Source organism: Brienomyrus brachyistius, chromosome 6 (assembly GCF_023856365.1).
Source record: "Brienomyrus brachyistius isolate T26 chromosome 6, BBRACH_0.4, whole genome shotgun sequence".
NCBI classification, from domain to species: Eukaryota; Metazoa; Chordata; class Actinopteri; order Osteoglossiformes; family Mormyridae; genus Brienomyrus; species Brienomyrus brachyistius.
The window spans coordinates 2,766,327-2,787,627 of NC_064538.1; the positions used below are offsets into that span (position 1 = coordinate 2,766,327).

General features: G+C 47.0%; 2 protein-coding genes across 2 annotated transcripts in view; both read right to left on the reverse strand.

Moving 5' to 3' along the window:
* Window positions 1–9,413, reverse strand: part of iffo2a (intermediate filament family orphan 2a) — a 36,200-nt gene extending 26,787 nt beyond the window's left edge. The window contains exon 1 of the mRNA XM_049017480.1: window positions 8,073–9,413. Coding sequence (XP_048873437.1) covers window positions 8,073–8,608 — 536 coding nt within the window. The 5' untranslated portion in view covers window positions 8,609–9,413. The remainder of the gene's footprint in view (window positions 1–8,072) is intronic.
* An 801-nt stretch (window positions 9,414–10,214) lies between these two features.
* Window positions 10,215–21,301, reverse strand: part of ubr4 (ubiquitin protein ligase E3 component n-recognin 4) — a 56,457-nt gene continuing 45,370 nt past the window's right edge. The window contains 23 exon segments of the mRNA XM_049017482.1: window positions 10,215–11,437; window positions 11,952–12,114; window positions 12,611–12,658; window positions 12,660–12,702; window positions 13,887–13,981; window positions 13,983–14,112; window positions 14,456–14,650; window positions 14,951–15,076; window positions 15,168–15,310; window positions 15,539–15,652; window positions 16,106–16,324; window positions 16,849–16,948; window positions 17,188–17,361; window positions 18,002–18,192; window positions 18,455–18,574; window positions 18,703–18,810; window positions 19,041–19,168; window positions 19,480–19,567; window positions 19,720–19,800; window positions 20,061–20,258; window positions 20,339–20,460; window positions 20,670–20,843; window positions 21,191–21,272. Coding sequence (XP_048873439.1) covers window positions 11,373–11,437; window positions 11,952–12,114; window positions 12,611–12,658; window positions 12,660–12,702; window positions 13,887–13,981; window positions 13,983–14,112; window positions 14,456–14,650; window positions 14,951–15,076; window positions 15,168–15,310; window positions 15,539–15,652; window positions 16,106–16,324; window positions 16,849–16,948; window positions 17,188–17,361; window positions 18,002–18,192; window positions 18,455–18,574; window positions 18,703–18,810; window positions 19,041–19,168; window positions 19,480–19,567; window positions 19,720–19,800; window positions 20,061–20,258; window positions 20,339–20,460; window positions 20,670–20,843; window positions 21,191–21,272 — 2,907 coding nt within the window. The 3' untranslated portion in view covers window positions 10,215–11,372.

The window sequence follows — 21,301 nt, forward strand, 5'->3', positions numbered from 1 at the left end:
CAAACAGCTCATTTTCCGGCTCGCACACACAATGATCCCCATTATACTGAGTGCTATTTACAAATGCACCCCCTGTCTCCTCTGGTCTGATCAGTGACTCTCTTCTGGTGGAAGGGATCATGGCCTTGTGCCAAGGAGGAGGGCCAGGTTCCTCAGTGGAAGACTGGAGGCGTCTCATGAACACTGCACATCACAGCGGAACCACGGAGCCATCAAAATCTCAAGCAATGTCCTTACAGTGAAAACTGCTGATCTTAATCTGCACCTTTCACATTTACCTTGCTGGTCCTCTGTACTGTTCCACATCATCCATCAATCCATTTGTTGGATTTTCATGCATTTCACTCAAAAACGTCACTATACTTATTGATACGATCACAGAACTTTGTTCCTTGACCTTTGACCCTTAACAGGACTCGCCCTTTCTGACACCCCAGAGTCGCTACCCATCCCGCATAATATGGGATTTTCCACTTGGCAAATGTTATCGTAGGGAAGCCAGCCGGGCGGATGGCTGGCGTGCCATGGTTCTTCAGAATGAAGAAACCTGCTTTGATGATGGAAAGGCACGCATGTGACTCACCGCCTCTCACAGGTCACAACATGGTTCTTACAAAAACATGGAGGTTTGTCCAGCTCGCTCTCTAGCACTAAGGTGTCCGGGTTGCAATTCAGTGACTCCGGCTCAGTTCCAGCACAACTGGGCAAGAAATGCTACAGGTGAAGTCATCCCACAGGCAGCGGCCCACAAACACACACATACATACATCATACACACACACACACACATACACACACACACACACGCACGCACACACACACATGCACGCACACACACACACACACACACAAGTATTGCTGCCACTATTAGAAATATGGATTGGTATCCAAAAGGGAATTTTAGGTCAATGATAGGATTTTGGACTCGTTCTATGCGGAGCACCTTAAAAATGGCCGTCCTGTCCTTGAGACACATGCATGTCTGTGGCGTGACTGTAACTCAGCCTGATCCAATCCACCATAAACCATGTGCTTCACAGTATACGAAATACATTTTAAAAACGTGTAAAAGAATAATAATTACATAACTCTTTGGCATGATTCAAGATCATGTTACCTGAATCTAACAGGTAGATCGGATCATCGACGCAAAACTGTAAACGCAGGGCTCACCAGGGAGACAGACATTCGCCGCATCTCTCACGTGACGTGCAGCAGAAAGTGTGGGGGAAGGTCAGCCATTAATGCAATAGACACACAAACCAGGCAGGTGTAAAGCTGTCTTAGACCGGCTCCTCTAAGTATCTGACTTCATGTCCGTGCCGTTAACAGAGCTACAAAGTGCAAGTCATGGCCGGGTCAATGTCAGGCGCATGCAAGCAGCACTGGACAGCACTGCACACAGCGACGATTCTGCTTACAGACCCAAGGTTTTGCATTCAGTGTATCCTCTAGGCCTTCAGCACGTGCCTCGTATGACTCAGGCATTTAACTCACTCTTCCTAGTAACGCTGGACCAGATAATTTACAAGCAAGATCTTCAAATTATTCCATTTATATTAGTTGCTTAGCTGATACTTTTATCCAAAATAACAATTATTTCCAGAATTGGATATTTTACTAGAGCAAATCAGATTGTGTAACTTGTTCCACAGCATAACAGCAAAGACTCTCCTGGGATCTGAACCAGCAACCTGCTGGGATCTGAACCAGCAACCTGCTGCTTTATCCTTCTCATTTCTGGCCCAGTTTTACATACATCACTTAAGGAGCAGCGGCCTCTATACAGTCATCCCTCCATCGGCTAGCTGCTCTTCCGGAGGCGCCTCCATCCCTCCCACTGCCATTTTGCCCCGTCGTGTTTCCTGCTGCCAAACAACTGGAGGATAAGCCACACACGAAGCTGCCAGGCTTGCTGCACATTACGCGCCGTGTTTCTTATGTTTGTGAGCCCTAATATTCAAAATATTTAGGTAACAGCAAACTACAGTTACGTTAAAATTAACATCTGAACAAAGGGTTGTATTTGTGTGACCATATCTATACAGAGAGTGCTGACATAATGAAAAGCATTATTGCCTGGTTTGTGGACTGCTATCATCCAAATAAAATTATTACTCCAGGGTAAGATGAATAACATTTGTCTAGTATATATGTGGAACACAGCAGCAATTTATATTTTAAAGCATGACATATTCTTTACCAACACAGCACAACATGACACACATTTGCATCAAACCGGCCCGTGCTGTTAATCTGCATCTGCTGTGCGTGTGGACCGAACAGTGCTGTTAATCTGCATCTGCTGTACTTGTGGACCGAGCAGTGCTGTTAATCTGCATCTGCTGTGCGTATGGACCGAACAGTGCTGGTAATCTGCATCTGCTGTGCGTATGGACCGAACAGTGCTGTTAATCTGCATCTGCTGTACGTGTGGATCGCGCAGTGCTATTAATCTGCATCTGCTGTGCGTGTGGATCGAGCAGTGCTGTTAATCTGCATCTGCTGTACGTGTGGACTGAACAGTGCTGTTAATCTGCATCTGCTGTACTTGTGGACCGAGCAGTGCTGTTAATCTGCATCTGCTGTGCGTGTGGATCGTGCAGTGCTATTAATCTGCATCTGCTGTGCGTGTGGATCGTGCAGTGCTGTTAATCTGCATCTGCTGTGCGTGTGGACTGAGCAGTGCTATTAATCTGCATCTGCTGTGTTTGTGGACCGCGCAGTGCTGTTAATCTGCATCTGCTGTGTTTGTGGACCGCGCAGTGCTGTTAATCTGCATCTGCTGTGCGTGTGAACTGCACAGTGCTGTCTGCATACGAGGCCTGACAGAAGTTCATGACAAGACACTGTGGGGTGGGAAGTAGGGGGTGAAGAGGGTTTAGCTTTTTTCAGGAACGTGAACCTTTTTTCAGAACCGGGAACTTCTGTTGTATTCACACCACAAGAACTCGGCTCAGTTGTATTTTCTTCAAAACAACTCCAAAGTAGGTACTAAAAAGGCCGCTGCCCTGTGGGGCCCCTAGCCCAAAACAATTTGCAACGCTTATCAACAATGTATTTTCGTTTGTCTATTTTAGAGGGCCTACATTCTTTGATCCTCTGCCTACAAGGGCCCCTGACCCTATAGGGAGGGCGTTTGGCTGCCTAGGGCCCTTGAATTGTGGTGGTTGTGCTGGTGGTGGGGGGGGGCCCTCGCGAACGTTTTGCCCAGGGGCCCACACGACCCATAATCCGTGCCTGATTGTGTCGTATCTCCAGTCTGCCCTCAGCACTTTTGCTAACCTTTCTATGGTCCCGGCAGAGCTTCCCTGACACATTCTCCTGTGGCCTCTGCGGGTGAAAGACAGAGCTCAGATTTAACCCATTAAATACTGCAGGCTTTAGGGCCCAGACACCTTTCACAGGTGTTATTTTCACATCCAGACCCCCCACCTCCATCCCCCCTGACACCGGAACTTTAATTTCATCCATCTGGTCACTAAAAGTTCCACGGCATTTTCCTTCAGCACAGTGACTGATGTTGAGGACATTGTGTCACCTGTCAGCAGAGAAAACTGTTCAAAGACGCACAGTCAGTGTCCTGTGGCCTTAAGGGGGGGGGGGCAACTGCCCCATATCAGCAGCTCTATCTCTTACAAGTCTGAGCAACCACCTCAGTTATGAAAGATCAGATGTGAAGGTCCAGGTTTTTATTTCACTGGAAAGCTGCGGCTTAGAAATGCAAATACCTGGTTTACATAGGGTCTCACTATCAGTTAAGTCCTACATTCCAAGCCCACATCCTGGGATTCACTCCATGACCCAAATATGACCAATTCCATCCCGCTGACTACAGCCAGCACTTCTGCCATAAATGGTAAGATTTTATACAGCTGTGGGGTCCCAGCTGACTGATGCTGACTGAGCTCCTTCCGGACACATACTGGCTGACCACGGCACTCTGGTCACTTCCTGCACAATATCACACAGCTTGTGATGACATGGATATACTGGGGGAAATGGGTGAAAGGGAGTCCTTCCTTACATTTCACTAATCTGGTAAAAATGTCTGTTTTAGTAGGCAGCATGGAACCTGGGGACTTGAGGAAATGAGGTAAGTCCAAGACACAAGTGAGACAATTCATGGAAGCCAAAGTCTAGGGGTGTACAAACCTTTATTCTTCTCTTTGTTTTGGCCCAGGTCAGGCTATTCAAGCTGAACCAAAGCGGTTGGTCAAATATATTTCATGAGAAGCAGGTAGGGTGTCTCCCTGCGGACATACTTACACACAAAGCCGACATTTACAGTACACACTTACAAACATCTCTCTCCAACAGGCTAAATGTGACACCCAGTCTCTACTTTGGCATGACTTTCTGCGATCACACAGAGGGAGGTGTTACTGCGATACCACTGATGGGGGACGGAACTGTTCCATGTCAGGCTGATTTTGCTCTATGGTTGGAGCTAAAAGCTGCTGAGGAACACAAGGTGTAGCTAACAGCCAAATGGATGAAACAGATGAGTAACATTTTTTTGAAGAAGTATACTGTGCATAGCCTAGCTAGCAGAACCAACAAAATTTTTATTCAGTAAAATCAATAACCCTATTCAAAGCTTGCATGTGACTGAGTGCAGCGGTCAGCCGTGGTCAGCTGGTCTTAATTTTCACAACTGTTCAGGAATTAGTCGACTACGGATGTCTGATTCGCCAAACTGCGTTATCTTTTTATGTAAGACATAATGTTATCCGAAAATTTAATCGTGCTGTCTGGGCACACAAATCTAGCAGGTCCTAATTCCGACATGCATGAGGACCAGGTGAAGGTCATGAGATCCTGCAGCAAAGTATTTGCTTCTGGGGATTTTTGTATTCGCGTGAGCAGCGAAAAAGTGTCCTTTACCTACCCGACAAACAATCGGGTCCCATCGCCAATGCGCCAAACAGAAAGCTTGTACTAACCCAGCAGGGCGGCGATCTCACCAGATGCGGAGCAACTACACAAGTATAATTAACCTGGCAATGCACCAGGTTAATTATTTAAACATATCGGGCATTTCCAACATCACATTAGCGTAATGCATAACTATACCTTGAAACGCTTAGCTAACACAACCTCATGGCTGGATATCTCAATGAAACATTATAGGCCGAGGCGGGGGGGGGGGGGGGGGGGGGAATACAAGGTCTTCCAAGACAGACCTGAAGCATTCAAGTTCAGGTCCATTTGCTGCACTAAGGACGATCGATACTCAGGCTACCGTGAAAAGACACGAAGACGTGTACCAGTGGCACCATCTCCAGCAAGCCCTGCTTTGCATATCCCTCAGAGGGTTTCAAAGAACCAGGATAAACAGGGACCTCGGGAGAACCATCATGCACGAGCTACCTGCCAGCAAGGACTCTGTCCTAGACATTCAGCCAGAGCCCGCAAGCAGCGATGGGCGGAATGCGTGAGGCGGGCAGGAAACGCAGCATTTGTGCCATTTTGCACAAATACCATCGGTTTGATGTGCATAGAATAAACCAGTCTGGCCTGGAAAGGATATTTTATTCACAACCATCTTTCCCACACAGTAGGAAATGAACAACTCTGCATTCAGTGGCCGGACAGACTGTCAGAAGTAGGAAGATGCCTTTAAGGTTTAGAGAACACTGTGTCATATATTGGCCTAATAACAAGAATCCTCCCAGGCTGTAATGGTTTTGCTCACGCTGGTTTAATTATGCACTTATACAGACACTAGATTGTGAAAAGAGCCAAACTGGATTTTTTTTCCCCTCAAACTCACTTGACAACGGATGTATTGGCAATATAAGGCAGCCAATACACATGCATCTTGAAAGATTTATTGTTTTGCAAAATAAAAGCAGTTCTTTTGACTGAGCTCTGCTGGAAGACCGATCTGTTTGGATGTGAATGATACAAATAAAAATTATGCATAGTTTTCAAGCAGCTTCCCATAACCGAATAAGATTTGGATAATTAATTCTTCGTTAGTCTGCTGAAATTCCCCATCCTGTTTTCTCCGCTGCTTTTTATAACAGAAATGGACTTCAAGCTTAAAATCTCCTCCCATGATACTTCCTGCTAGTTCCTGTATTGTGTGTTTCAGAGCTTTGGAACAACAGATCTGAAAGCAAAACAAACTGCGGGTTTAGGGCAAAACTTACACATCTGTAGTCCACAGCAAAGCTGAAAATATATAGTTACAGAATAAATATTTGACTTTCTGGCTATTCTGGTTACCTGAAAGCATAAAGGCCGTAAATTACAGCAGGAACACCATTCGCTGGGTCTGCTGAAATGAGTGGAGGTAATAAAGAACTGCAAAGAGTTGCCATGGGATGCATTTCTGTATTTTTTATAACCCAAACACATTATTTGGCCATAACACAGCACACAAACGACTTATTAGCTATGACAAAAACAACTTAAAAAGTATAAAATCCTACATACTTCAAAGCCCCCAAAAGCAATGGGAAACCTTTCAGCACCTAATCCAGTGCATCCAAGGACTGTAATATTTTTGTTGCTTTATTGAATATTGTCAAACATAAAAAAAATGTAAATACTGTGATATTTCAAGAAATATGTATGACATGCCTTAATGCAGGGTGGGGCATGTAAACATGAGCTGTCATTCATCGGCTAGTGAAAGCAGAAAGACCTGTACATTCACACTTCTGATCCCTGGGCATGGGAAGTATTCAGGTAAGTTAACCGCTAAACTGCCAAGTTTAATTAGCTAAAGGTTGCCGGTATCAAATTCACGGCCGGCATGGCGGCTCAGTCGGTATCAGTGTTGCCTCACGGCCCCAGGACAGGGATGTCAGTCCCGCATCTGTTGGGTGTGAGTTTGCATACTATACCCTGTATCATATGCCAGACGTATGTGCCACACCCTAGGCAGCCTCTAGGTGGCATCGACTAGGACAAGTCGTTGGTATATGGGGACAGACGAACCGGTTCAGCATTCTCACTCTGCGATGAAGCTCCCAGCTCCAGAACTGAAACGCATGAGGTGATTTACCTAATTTTCAGGTGATGGAATAAGCTCCAATCTGGAATTCGTTAACAGCAGAATAAACGTAAGATGTTCCCGAATTAGTAATGGGAGAAATGGGAACTTGGTTTATCATCAGTTAAACCATATCAAGTAAATGGTTTAAACCAGGGAGTGTCTGACGGCATGTGGTTATCCCACATGCTGCCATTTCTCAAACTTAATTTAGTCCCGCTGCTAACTTGAACCAACAGAACCAAGCCAAGCACCATGGCTTCTACGACTCAGGACACCGGTTTCATAACCTATACTGCATATCAGTAGGCTGATCGGTCCTGCCCCATTCCAGTGCAGTTTTAAAATAGGTTTTACATAAAAATAGGTTGCCAACCGCGGCTCTCCTATAAAATCACCTAGTTGTTGATATAAAAGTCACTTCTTTATATTAGGTTAAAAAGAATTTGTTAAATGTATTTATTACGATTACCTAGGGCTACATTCTGACTGGGTTTGTCTCAATATTGAGAGGAACAAGTGGACTACAGCTTAATATTTAATATTTGTTATTCGTCCATGTGTATTTTGCACGCTTTCACAGTTATATGCAAATATTTGGTTTGTTAATTCTGTCGTTTTGCCTTGCATCCGGGAACTACCTAAATAAGTTTCCTGTTATTAAATCACTTTAAAATAGCCCTGAAAATAATTGGACTAGTTGTTCCTGGCCAATAAAGTGAATTCTGACTCTACCACTAACTCCAGACTTTTAATTTTGGGATTTGTATTGCTTACAATGCAGTTTCTCAGGATTTCTCACTTGGGTGAGTCAACAGCAATGAAAGATTAAGGCATTTAACTGTAACCACAGACACAGCATATAAGGTTTACTTGTTTTCGGCAATTATTCTTTTTATTAAAATCAAGCATGGTTCATGTGCGTGGGGAAAATAATTTTAAATACGGTGACAATGGAAAATGCAGAGCAAATAACACGGGACTTCAAGCGGCAAAGGATGTTTCGCTTTTTAATAAAAGCGCATTCCAGCTGTGATGTATAGAGAATTGACAAAGGATCACTTACTTCTTCCTGTACTCGTCTCGTTCCCGTTTTACTTTGGCCAGCACGTTGTACAGCGCCCTTAATTCAGGGGTGATGGTGTCGATCTGAACCCCGACACCGTCCGGGTGCGTCCAGGAGACGCCAGGACCATGGAGCGTCTCGAATCTCTCCCCGTATTTCCTAACGTGCGTGAAACTCCAGATGGTGCCGGGCAGCCGTGACTGGAGGTGAGGCCCCGGTACCGGCTGTTCAGGATGAAAGCAGTCCGTCTGCACCGCCTGCTCGCGGGTATAAAGCGATCGGTAGCGGCTCTGCTCAGCGGCTTGCAGCAGCTGATTCTCAAGCAGTTTGTTCCTGCGCTCCAGCTCATGCACCTTGGCCAGGAAGCAGCGGAACCGCAGGTTCAAGGTCTTCAAAACATGGATGTTGGAGCCCAAGTCGTTCCGCAGAGCAGCAGTCACCGCAGTCCCTGTGCCGGTGGCCCCAGAAGAAATAGAGGCCCCCCCAGCTGGGACCGCGACGATACCAGATAACTCAGAAAAAAGTAGAGAGTTCATTTTTCCCTAAACAAAATTAATCGGCCGATTTCGCTGTAAATAAAAAACATAGTAAGTAGGTAAAATGGGCGAGCGCTCACCGTATTCACGATGCCCCCAATCCAACCTCCATCCCCTCCCCCAGCTACCCACCCACCAAACCAAAACGCGTCAGTCCTGCGCGGAGTTTCCTAGGATGCAAACCCTTGAACTGATGGAATCAATGCGGGAACCAGCGCTGAAACATTACTGTCACTTCTCTTTTTCAATAAAGAAAACATTGATCACCTAGTTAAAATAGAAAAGCTTTTGTAAAAGGGGATCGCCCTAATTCTCCGACGACAAAGGGCTTGAAAGGTGATGCGCAGCCGTAGATCCCATACCTTCCAGTTAAATGTATCTATAGGGAATATATTAGCAGCGATTTAGGTCTTTTCGCCGGCGGCTGCTGATGCTGTTCGGTCTCTCCATTGATCGCTCCGGGCTCCGCAGCTCCCTGCCCCACGGCGAAGTTCCCTGTGCTGCATCCAGGCTCTGCCCCTCAGCGCTGCTGCTGGGGTCGTGTTACATGCTACCGAGTCCGTAACCTCTGCTGAAGCAACTGCAATCCCGAATCGCCTTTTCTTTCTTTTTTTTGCCTTAGCTTACATGCAATCGGGCGCAATTATGCAAACATTCCGTTCGTTAATATTAATGTGCTTGTAACCTATTAATTGCAAGCTCTCTCGGTAGCTCCGGAGGCATCGAACTCAGCGCTGCACTGGCTTGTCCTTAACTGCACTGATGACGCCAGTCGGAGCAAAACGCTGATGAAACAACGTGGGACAGCGGACTTCTGTAATCCAGACATGTCAGTCAAAAAAAAAAAAAAAAAAAACTCCTGGTTCTTATCCTTCCGTATCGATTTGTCGGTACCGAAGTCGTCTACCTACTAGATAACCCAGGTAACCTAGATAACACAATTCTAACCCAAACCAGTAATCAGTCAACCTAAATCGAAAAAAACTGGGTCGCTTTCCAGTAGGGATAACATCTTTAAATTTATATTCTGGAAGATCAACGCAAATTAACGTTAAAGAAAACATCGAAAATGGGAAAAAAAACCTTGTGGAAATACCTGATCTCGGGAGATATTTTTAATTTTTATAAACAGCTAGACTAAATGAAAGACTACTGAACCTGACATATAATACATTATGGCACGGCCAATGTAACGGTGAGGAGCCTAAAGCAGTCCGGTTCGGCAACCCAATATTGCCGAACGCAAACTGCAGCACACTGCATGTCTAGCCCACCAGTGAGGCCCAAACCGGATTCGTTACTCCGGTTTAGAGTTACATTAGTTCGGCGCGCGGTTACTGTAACAAGCAAGATCTTGGATGTCATTGGCGTTTTTTTTTGCAAGGGCTTACTGTTTGTTGATTAAAACAAAATCATTTGGATTTCTACTTGTCATTTTAAATACAGACACAAAAATTAAACCAACAGGCCTACACCTACATAAAGAAGAGTTGGAATAATCTACTTTTAAGTGGTAATTTTGAGGCATATAGTTAATTCCATTCGTTGGCAAACCACCGTAATAGATTAAAGGCGTCGTCAGATTAAAAAAAATATATATCAGACGCAGAATTATTACAGCTTTTATTAATCTTCTGCTAAACCAAAAAAGCAAACATTCAGCGACAGTTGAACATTGTAGCAACGTGAATAGGCAAAGAAACACTAAACTGGATCGAAACAAACTCCACACCATGCATTCTGCTCTGAGTACAATGGCGCCCTCTGCAGGCGTCGATATATTAACGAGTTTCTTGATCACTGAGTCTGCACTCAGCGGCACTGTGCTTACCAGAAACAAAAACGGCTGTGGGGGGTCGACAGAGATGAAATCTGCAGGATATTCTTATTTTATCTTGTGAATGACAAAAAAAAAAAAAAAAAAAAAAAACACGAAGCCAGTGTAGTTGTGGACCCACAAAAAAAATCAGAACTAAATTTAACCAAAAGATTATTACCCCAAATGTACCCAATTTTCCCAAAGAGGATAATAAGAGTTTTCTGGAAAGTTGTCAGCATAATGAAAACGTGGTATCCTGTCCTGAATCAGGATTTCATAACAGGGAGGAAAGTTTTCTCTGTTTAATTTGATTATAAAAATGAGACCTAACATCTGTTTGGTCTTAAAAAGCCAACAAGTCAATAACTCCCATAAATTAGAACAAGGGACAATGACAAAACCTGCTAAATCCTGGGAAAGGGGGAGATGAGGTACCTACATAAAAAGATTAGTTACTCCTGTGAAGCTCACACTAGCTTCCTGTGAATCTGTAAATTAATCGTTTTTAACAAAAAACCGCAACCAAAATTAAACAATTAATTTTCTTTGTTTTAGCTTGAAAATACTTAAAATTACTCGGGGATTCTGTACCCAGACATGTTGTGTGTAATAACACAGGCGTTTTATATTACAGAAACCCTTTTAGTAAATAGGATGCATAAACTTGTCAGGCTACACATAGAGTTTTCTGGTTGTTTAAAGAATAGCATATTGAAAGCTGCTCAAAGCAGAAACGAGGGCTGGGTGCGCTTGTCTGTGTGTTTTACTGTGTGTGTTCATTGCTGTGTGTCTGTGTGAAGAAGCAGGGAAGCTCTTCGCCTCCTGTTGAGAAGGTGTCCTGGGAAGAGGCTTTTCCACGGAGTCCCTGCAAACGGGGGCCGTTTTGTCTCCACGTGGGACACCGGGTGTGGACTGAAGCCATCTGAAGTCCAGTACTAATCCCCATCAGGGCACAGAGTTCAACAGATCCTGCAAAAAGCCCTCAGGGTCTGGGATGTCAGATAGAAGTCCTGGGGGAAATAAAAGCCAGGAGACTGGTTACAGTATGGATGTGCAGAGGATATCGATTGCTGCTCATTCTGGCAGGTTACGCAGGAAGGAAATGCTCAAAAATGTAATAAAACATACTAATAAATCTACAGCTTACTGAGGTTATACAAATATTGTGCAGAAAGATTATATTCATTAAATATCTTGGTTTGGCAGTCATTTTTGTATAGGCGAACAAGCTATGCCCCAACTTGCGTAGGACTCTCGCCTTTCACCTCAGAACACGATGGTGCTAGAATCAAAACACCCCGAGAGCCAAGCATTAAGTGGTTAAGACACATGACGACAGAGCCAACCACAAAAGATGGCTTTCGCTGCCAAAATACATAGAAATACACACAAACCGCAAAGCGGTTAATTCCCATAAACCTAAGGCAAGTGTTTCAGCATAGCAGGGTGGTTCCTTGCATGCTGAAAATGCCTTAGCGCTCCCTCCCCCACCCCACGGGTGGGACAGCGCCACAGCGGACTCACCTACGACGTCGAAGAACTCCGAGATGGATTCAGCAGGCATGAGTTCATCCTGGAAGGCCCGCAAGACGCGCTCAGACGCCTCGTAGATGGGCATGTCGCTATGGCGCACGTACTCAGCCAGGGAGAAGGACCAGCCTCCCTCTGTGTTGCAGGTGGGAACTTTCTGTAGAGGACGAGAGAATCAGGTGTTCGGTCCAAGACTACTTAAGCGTGACTCGGCAAGGGCCAGCGAAACGATGACCGAGTCAAGCTGCTCCACACGGCAGCTCTATTCTTTCAGGCTGAGAATGTTTCTGAAAAAAGGCTCTGGGAAAGATTAAGCTGCCGCTGTCATTGTCATTCAGAATCTTTTGTAATTTAACAGCAAATCTACTGCAATATTATACATTTTCCATAAACTACATCTGTCATTCTCACGTCCCGTATATTTAATGTGAGCGCCCAGGGCCGAAAGTTCTGCATAACAAAAATCACTACTGATCGTGGTCGACCCCTGAATCACACGGGATCCTGTTTAGTTCATTAACAGTTTAAAGCAGGATCCATTTACTACAGGGTCCTTCAGTTTCCTTTTACAGAAGTGAGCAGCTTCCAGCTTGTTGTGTTTAGGCACCCCTTACTGGGGGCTATTTATGGCTGGCAATCAAAATATTAGTTACCCTGAACATGTCATAGATGAGATCCACCAGGCCCCAGAAGAGAAGCGGGGGAGCGGTATACTGCATACTCCTTCACGGTTTTGTCTGAGAGTCTGAAAATCAAACAGCAAGAAAGAATCCACCAGGTTACACCCAGGAGCACTGCCATCACTGCCCAGTCCAGCACAGCACTGCCCAGTCCAGCACAGCACTGCCCAGCATGTTAACTCTAGAAACACACCTCCAAAAACTTATGGTAATAACCGACTTTATTGTCGATCGTACATCCGAACATAACTCCGTTACCCACTTTTTTAACACACCACCGAGAGCTCCCCACACGCATGCGCAAACCCAATAACCGTCGCGATATACAAAATAACTGAACATACAACTGAGCAATTAAAGCTAACCTGAATAGTCTAAACATTAACGTTTTCTTTTGTAAAACATAAACATGATAACACAGCACAGCACAGCACTGCCCAGTCCAGTACTGCCCAGCACAGCACTGCCCAGTCCAGCACAGCACTGCCCAGCAGTGGATGGACTTCTGTTGTCACACGCAGTATGTGACACATTGGACATTTAAAACCTTATTCTTTAAAACATTCAATGCTCATTTTGAATTCCTGTAGGGTCATGTCTGAATAACAGCAATTACATTTTAATGTCTAACTTTCTCTTTGACAGATGTGATTATGAAAATGCCAAACTGAATTATAATGTCAAGGAAGAGCCACTGCTGTTAAACATCTCTTCGGTTCACCTCTTCTGGCCAGAGGCACATCACCTTCGATCAGTGCCTACCCGACATTCTCTGCACGGTGAAGCAGAGGTGTGTTTAATGCTCCGCAATAACCTTGACTATGAAAAGCCAAACGGCAAGAGCAGCTTCGCAGGCATTAGGCTGCATGGCGTTTAAGAACATGGTCCTGTATGGGGAGGTGCCCTTAATGCTTTCGGAAGACTCTGGCTAGCTACAGAAAATGTTAATAGTAATAATGACACTTTATTGACCCCCGTGGGGAAATGTTCCTTTTTTTCCCCGCCTACTCTTCATGGCACACATGTTGGTGACAGCAAGCTTGGTAGCGAAGGGCAGCCACCCACAACGTCACCATGGAGCTGGGGATTAAGGGCCTTGTTCAAGGGCCTGTGGGCATGTGACTGTTACTGCTGAAGACGGACTCAAAACCGGCAACCTTCCCATCACAGCCACAGCGGCTTGGCCTGCCCCCCCCCCCCCCAAATTCTGAAGGAAAGTTTGTACGTATGGGAATCTATGAGCTCTTACTTGTTGGTGCCCCCTGGGGAGATTTTGCGGGCATGTGCGGTGACCAGCAGGCGGCGCAGGAAGTCCAGGCGCGTGGTCCTCCAGCGCTCGGGGGGGCAGGATGTGCATGGCCAGCACCGTGTAGTAGTGTGGTCCGTCCACCTCATACGTGCTCTCCAACCACTTCTCGCACGGCTGCTCCAGGAAGCTCTGCAGGTTCTTCTCCTCCCGGGAGGTGGCCCTGGTACTGCATGGCAGCAGGGATCAACGCAAGTTAGACTCGCATTTATGCGACACTGACACTGAGCTTCGGTCCCTCGCTGACACGCTCCTGCCTAACTTCAGGCTCAGCGCTTGCCTTCGTAGGGCAGTATAGTGGATCTGTGATACCCCGCATTCGGCCTAGCCCCAAGATCACTGAAGGCCCCTCGAGGTTAAAACCGGCACTCTACATGATCGTATCTAGATCAGGCCTGTTCCTGAGGGCAGGTACGCACAGAGCACATCAGCATTAGCGGCACGCGAAGGTCAGGGCCCCGGTGGTCAGAATCGGTAGCACACGCGGGTCAGAGAGCGGACAGGACACGCACGTGTTCAGCACGTAGAGCACAGTGTGGATGATGTAAGGGATGAGGTGGATGTTGCTCTCGCGCCCGCCGCCCCCCGTGTCCACGCTGAAAGACTGCTCCGTGGCGAATCGCAGGAACAGCAGCTTGGTGTCATGGATGTTCAGCTGGTAGGTGGGTTCCCGTTGGCCCGTGCATTCCTGCAGGTACGTATTATGCCTGCCAAGAAAGCGTGTGCGGTCAGAACAGCAGTAGTAGTAGTAGGACTTCACCCATTTGCAGAATATTTTAATCATTTGGGTTACAGATGATTGGAAAAATTGAGGCTTCACACAGCGGTTGGGATTTTCGTACACTGTCAATCACTAGTCCAATCCTCTTCCCATTGGTTACTTCATTGGCTTCCTTGAGGTTAACCCCAACAGGCATTGATCAGTGCAAAATAATCCCACCTCATTCCTCGCAGCCCTACGGCTCAGCGCTTCTCAGTACCGTCATGCTACTCGCAAACACACGGACCTGGCCAGACAGGTGGCGAACGCAGACTCGGGCACATGCGGCCCCCACACCGGCAGCAAACCGTTGCACTTGGTGTTGGCGTTCTGCAGGGCGGCGCTCTCCCACTCCTCACGCCCACGTGCGAGCCTAGAGACATGACGGGGAGCGGAAAGATATCATCGTAAGCGATGGTTCGTCCATGTGTCCACGTCTTCTGCAAGCCGCCACGGAGACGCACCGGACAGCAGCGAGGTGGCAGTCGTAGTGGACGATGTTGAAGTGTGACACCGTGCTGTAGCCCTGCTGTTTCCGGGGCTTATTCTCGAACTCCTCCAGCGCTACCCGCTTCGTGAATGTGTAAATTCCAAGAACCTTCGTGGGCTGAGGAGAGAGCAAGGACACACGATCACTAAAGGGGAGTTTCTGAACCCGGTCCGCGGAGACCCCCCCCAGACGGTCCATGTTTGTGATCCTGCCCTACTCCTGGTGAAACGTGGACTGTCTGGGAGTCCCCAAGGACCGGTCTGGGAAACACTGCACTAATGCACATTTCTTTCATAGAAGACCAAAGGCATGGATTATCAGCATTGCCAAGGGGGAGGAGCCTGCCTGGAACTTGTAGCCCTCCCGGCAGATACAGCAGGTCAGTCCAGGCTCCTCAATCAGCTCTTCCATCTGCTTGAGCAGCGACGTCTTGGTGACCACCTGGCCCTTCTCATTGGTCTGGAACAACATCACGTACCGCCATGAACCTCCTACAATCCATCTTTATTATTAACCCAAGCCTGCGCCAAGGCGCCAGGCGCCGAATACTCGTAATGGGACACTGTTACACAACTCTTGCACTTTAAGGTCAATTTAGCGTCAATAGAGTTTCACTGAACTGCACGTTGGGCTATGGGAGGAAACCAGAATACCAAGGTTACCTCATACAAAACACAACTACAGCATAACAGGCAGATTCCCAGAGCGACTATGGGACGTGTTCACTAGCCTGCAGAGAACCCCACCAATCAAAGTATCAAATAGCGTTTAAACGTGATACCTTTAAATAACTACCGTATCAATTTACCCATTTTTAATTAGAGTTTAAATGTCTTTTCATGTCATGACAGTCACACAGTACATGAGTGGGCATTTCCCCGCGTGTGAACACGGGTCCGATCCAACACGCACGGTCATTCCCAGTGTTCCCAGTGCCTTCTGCCTCATGGCCATGGCCATGCGCTTCTTCTCGGCCCGCGTCTCTCGCCGTGCCGCATCGATCTTCAGGTTGACGTCGGCGTGCTCGCGCAGGGCCTCCAGCAGGTTCTCGGCCAGCGTGCCGATGCCCTCGTCGCTGGACACCTGCTCCAGCTTGTGCAGGTTGCTGATGGAGTCCATGCCGATCAGCACCTGGGAGGCAGAGAGGGAGCGTCAGGCCAGGGACACGCCGCTGTAACCCGTCTGCTTAGACGCTGCTGCTTGATAAAATGCTAAGCAAACTAACCCACTGATGATATGTTTACACCAATGTTCCCCAACCCGATCCTCAAGGACACGCAGACAGTCCACCTTTTTTCTCCCTCCCAGAGTCTACATTTCAGCTACTGTGAGCAGGGAGGGCGCAAAAAAACTGTCTGAGGATGGGGTTGGGAAACACTGGTTTACACGTTTGATAATATGTTGATTATACGTTTTTAATCAAGTGGCTGTGGAGGCAAAGAACTATCCGCACAGTGCTGTGGAGCTACAATTCTGTTGTCAATCACAAATCTATTTGCAAGTTAAGAATATATAATGATGGTTAGTGTTGGATGATATTGAAAGTCCTTGCAGAAAAAGCAGAAAGCAAGACTGTAAAACTAAACCCCCGTAAACGATGATGTAGAGGCCCTGACCAGCAGAGGCCCATGTTACTGTAGGCTGTAGACACCTACCTGCGTTGGGGGGTGCTGGGTGGCCAGACCTCGAAGCAGCCTCAGGATGAAGGGCAGGGCTGGGCGAGAGAGAAACTTCTTCCAGATGTCAGCATCCAAGCTGGAGGGCAGACAGGTTGAGACAGTGGTTAAAGATGCCAGTAGCAAAGCAATCCTGCGGCTGTAAACACACCAAGAATTTCGTTATCTCCTAAAAGTCCTTTACTGTAACTGGGTTTGGTCTCTTGTTTATTATTATTTTTCAACTGCCAACAAATCCACACCCAATCTAATCTGTTTATCTCTGTGATACATAAGGAAGTCACAACGCAAATAAAAAGATTTTATCCAATTGTTTACTTTTTGGCACTGGGGATATGCTTCTTCATGTAATCCAGGGCATTCTGGGTAATGCCTTTCTGAAGAATCAGTTCCTTCAGCTGATGGCCGTTACTGTTGTTCTTGATCCCGGCAGCGATCTTACAGAAACAGTCCAAGAAGACCTTGTCATCCACGCTGTGTTCCTCGTCGTACCTGAGAGGAACAGGGAGCCGCGGATTAACAGTCCATGCAGGCATTAGGTGGATCTGCTGGGGCGTCTTCCCAAAGTACGCATTCCTATGGTATGTCAAAATCGCGCTTCCAAAACAATGTGTGTCAGAAATCCTGTCTTTCAAACAGTGTGCAAAAATTCACCAGGTACCATAATATAACCATTCAAATTTCCCATGATTTCAGTGGCAAAGAGAGCATGGATTTCCAAATAGGTCAATCAACTTTATGAAGGTTATGGAAGCAGAAGTAGCATTTTTTGCTTAGTATATTTCTTAATAATATAACATACTGGTTTGAGTGGTAACATGCTACACTCACAGGAGGCACCTCAATTTCCCTCAGGTTAGGAGATCACACTTCAACATCAATACAAGGTGGAAGCTAAGAGAGGTGACTAGCCGTGATGTTGTAAGCTTCCCCTCATGTCAATCCACCAGCAAGTACGCTGGGAGAAAAGTATGTTCTGTCTTCAGAGTACACAGTATCAGACACAGGTTGCATCTTTTTAAGGTACAATAAGCTGGAGTAACTGGGACAGGACTGAGAGCTCCATTCTGCAGGATGTTCCTCACAGCTCATACAGAGAACAGGCCTCCTTTGGGGCTGCAGACCGACGTACTTGTCAAAGCTGCAGCAGGGCTTGAAACGCTCCACCAGGATCTGCATCTTCTCCAGCTCCCCGAAGGACAGGTAGGGGATGATGCGGAGCAGGCCCTGTAGCACGCTGGGATTCGAACGGACGAAGGGTGTGTTGATCTGGTCCAGCAACATCACCAGCTGGTCTTTGTCCCCAGTCAACAGCAAGTTACCCTGGGAGAGAGGAGGGTAGGCAGATGGTAAACGGACATATCAGAATGGATTTGCACCCGATAATCCACTGTGCACAACAGCAGGATTCATGCCTCTTCTCCAGACACAACTTTATCAACAGGAGCCCTAGTGGACAATTAATCACATGGTCTCAGCTGCCGAATGATGCAAACCAGTATCATTACAGGTACTTGTGTTGAAAACGCTAAAATGATGATGATCATCACTAATCGCTTCCGATGACGATCCAGCTGCTGCCCACCTTATCCTCAGAGACGGTCTCGGCATTGGCTTCATCCAGGATGATTTCCATGATGCTGAGGACCTGCTCGGCTATGGAAGACCCGCCACTGTCCTTACTCTCCTGCTCTGCAACCAGCGCCTGAAAAACAGGAGAAACCACTTTGTTCTCGTTAATCCAATTAATTCGACGCTTCAGTTTAGAAATGGGGTTTCAGGTGGCCAGACAAGACCGGCACGCTAAGGCACAGCGGGGGCGGATCTTCTCACCAGGTTGAGGGTTCCCAGCATAACGTTCAGTGTGTTCATCTCCGGTTTGACAAGCTGCTGTCTGTTGATTTTCACTTTCACACAGTAACTGAACAGCTTCAGCAGAACCTGGACAAAGAAGCAGATTTTACCGGCCTGACAATAATCCCTTACAAAAGACCTCAAAACCAGCCTCCATTTGAACAATTACCACGTCTCATGGTGGCATTAAGGTAAGAATGGAGATCTTGGCAGATAACGTCCATCAACCCTTGGGATTAACATTCATGATCTTTGGGCTGGGCCTTGGACCACCCAATCATCGGGGGGGGGGGGGGGGGGGGGGATTCCACCCTCACCGTGAGAAGATGCCTCCCCTGCTTGAAGTCCTTGATCCCAGACAGCCGGTTGAGCATGCACTCCAGACCCCCGCAGCAAGCCATCACGCCTGCCATCTTGTACACCTCCTCATCATCCTCCTCCTCATCTGTACACGTTTTGGTAAAACATGGATCAGTGAGATACAAACTGTTCATGACTGAACACGGCCCCTTACATTTAATTTAATATTTATGCCATGTTCCACAGAACACAGCTGTATAAGAACTGAACAAATGCCGAAAGATACTGAACAAATGCCACAAATACCACAGATCAGGCCCAGACCAGCCATGTTTGAACAAGTCTGCAATAATAACCGTCATAAATTATCCACTTAATAGGTGTGGATTAAAATAACATTTTGCCTTTCATTGACTCTGTATGTATGTCAGAGCATTTTATATCTTTAATCATTACCTGTGGTGGAGTCCAGTGACTCTATAAACTCTTCTGTAGCATCACCCAAAAGGCCCCTCATGCGATAGATAATTCTCATGGGCTCCCCCTGGACACACAAAAAAAAAAAAATCATCCTAATCAGTCATAAGCAAACACTGCAAAACTATCAGACCGTCCCAAAGCCCCTCTAAGCAGGGAGAGTCAGTCTGGGCTGCCTTCTGTTTAACCAGGAGATGCATGCTCATCTGCAGCACATACCTCATTGGTGGGGCACCACACCTTCTTATAGACTTCAGCGACCGCAAGATCCAGGCTAATTATCTTGTTATTCACGAGCAACTACAGTGAAAGGAAAATGTCATGTGAGGCTTCAAAACAATGTTCTTAGGTATGTTCTAGAAAACTGCAGGAGGTGCAGAACATTTTGGGGGCAGCGGGGGGAGGGGGGGTGACAGGTATGAAAATACAGTCATTATAGGAGTGTAGTAATTAGGGAAAGAAAACTTTGCAACATGTATGCCATGTATGTTACTGGAGCAATTCATCTTGTGGCATTTTCAGGCTGCCTGAGATGGGAGCTCATTAGCAAGTATAATGACCTCCATGCCGCTGTCGTCCTCCAGCAGTGCCACCAGGTCACAGTCCTGGCAGATCTTATTCTTTATGTCCCTCATGAGGGGCCCGATTCCCGGTTCGTTGCTGCTGTAGGGATTGCCGGGCATGCGTCCCTGCAAGAAGTCCTCCTGCTGTGGGTCCTTCTCCAAAGTCACGAAGAACTCCGTCACCTCGTTCTCCTCCTGAAAGGGAGGCGCAGTGGGGCGTGTCACGGAGGTGCCCTCAGAGAACCTCGATAACCGAAACCTACGTGGTCACTCACGGGGTAAATGATGCTGCACAGCCTCTCGAAGATGAACACGGGCGTCCTGTAGTCGTCCAGGTTGTAACGCTTGGCCGTCTCGATGCACACCGCCATGAAAGCCTTGGTCTCAGACTCCGTCCCTTGAAATGCAGAGGCCATTGAGTGGGCGCTAGTCTTTATAACCCAGATCAGTCACGAATTGAATTGAATCGAATTCTGTTTGCATAGCACATTTTCACAACATTACAGTGTCTCAAAGTGCTTTACATTATCCTCGCCCCAAAGCCCCCAGTGAGCAAGCCAGAGGGGAAAGTGGAGGAAGGCTTGGCACGTGGGCAGGAAGGCATACCAGTGGTCATGTCCTCAAGCATCTCCAACAGCATGTCCTGCGTTTCATCTATCAGCTTGGTCCTCTGCACCACCAGCTTCCTGAGGCACAGGTACCCATTGAGCACTGTGCCCACAAGGCGACTCTTGAAGTGCCGCTTAATGGACTCCACCTCCACAAAGGAGGACAAGAGGCCTAGGGGACACAAACGCACACAGCTTGGGTCTCCGGGTATGTGCACAGGGGTGTCACTCTGTCCTACCTATATCTGACACTCTGAATGAAAGCTCCATCTAGGGTGAGGTGGAGTGGAGCGTTTCATAGCTGTAAAATTAATGGTATAAATCCTATGCCTCCACCGCCTATGAAATATTTATGCTAATACCAACGGCAGCTCTAATTTCCACCAAGATATTGCAAATCTTAAAGGTCCGACTCCATCAGTTACTAATGGGGTGAGATCTTACCTTGATAAATGGACACACGGGCACCAGCATTGGGTCAGGCTGCAGGAGGAGCTCCGAGCTACGGTATGAACTCACCTGTCAGGCTCTTCAGGGCATAGCCCTGCTGCAGGTCAGTGCTCAGCGTGGCCTCCTCCAGCGCCAGAAGGTGGGCGATCTCCTGCACAGCGAACACAGACGGTTCAATGC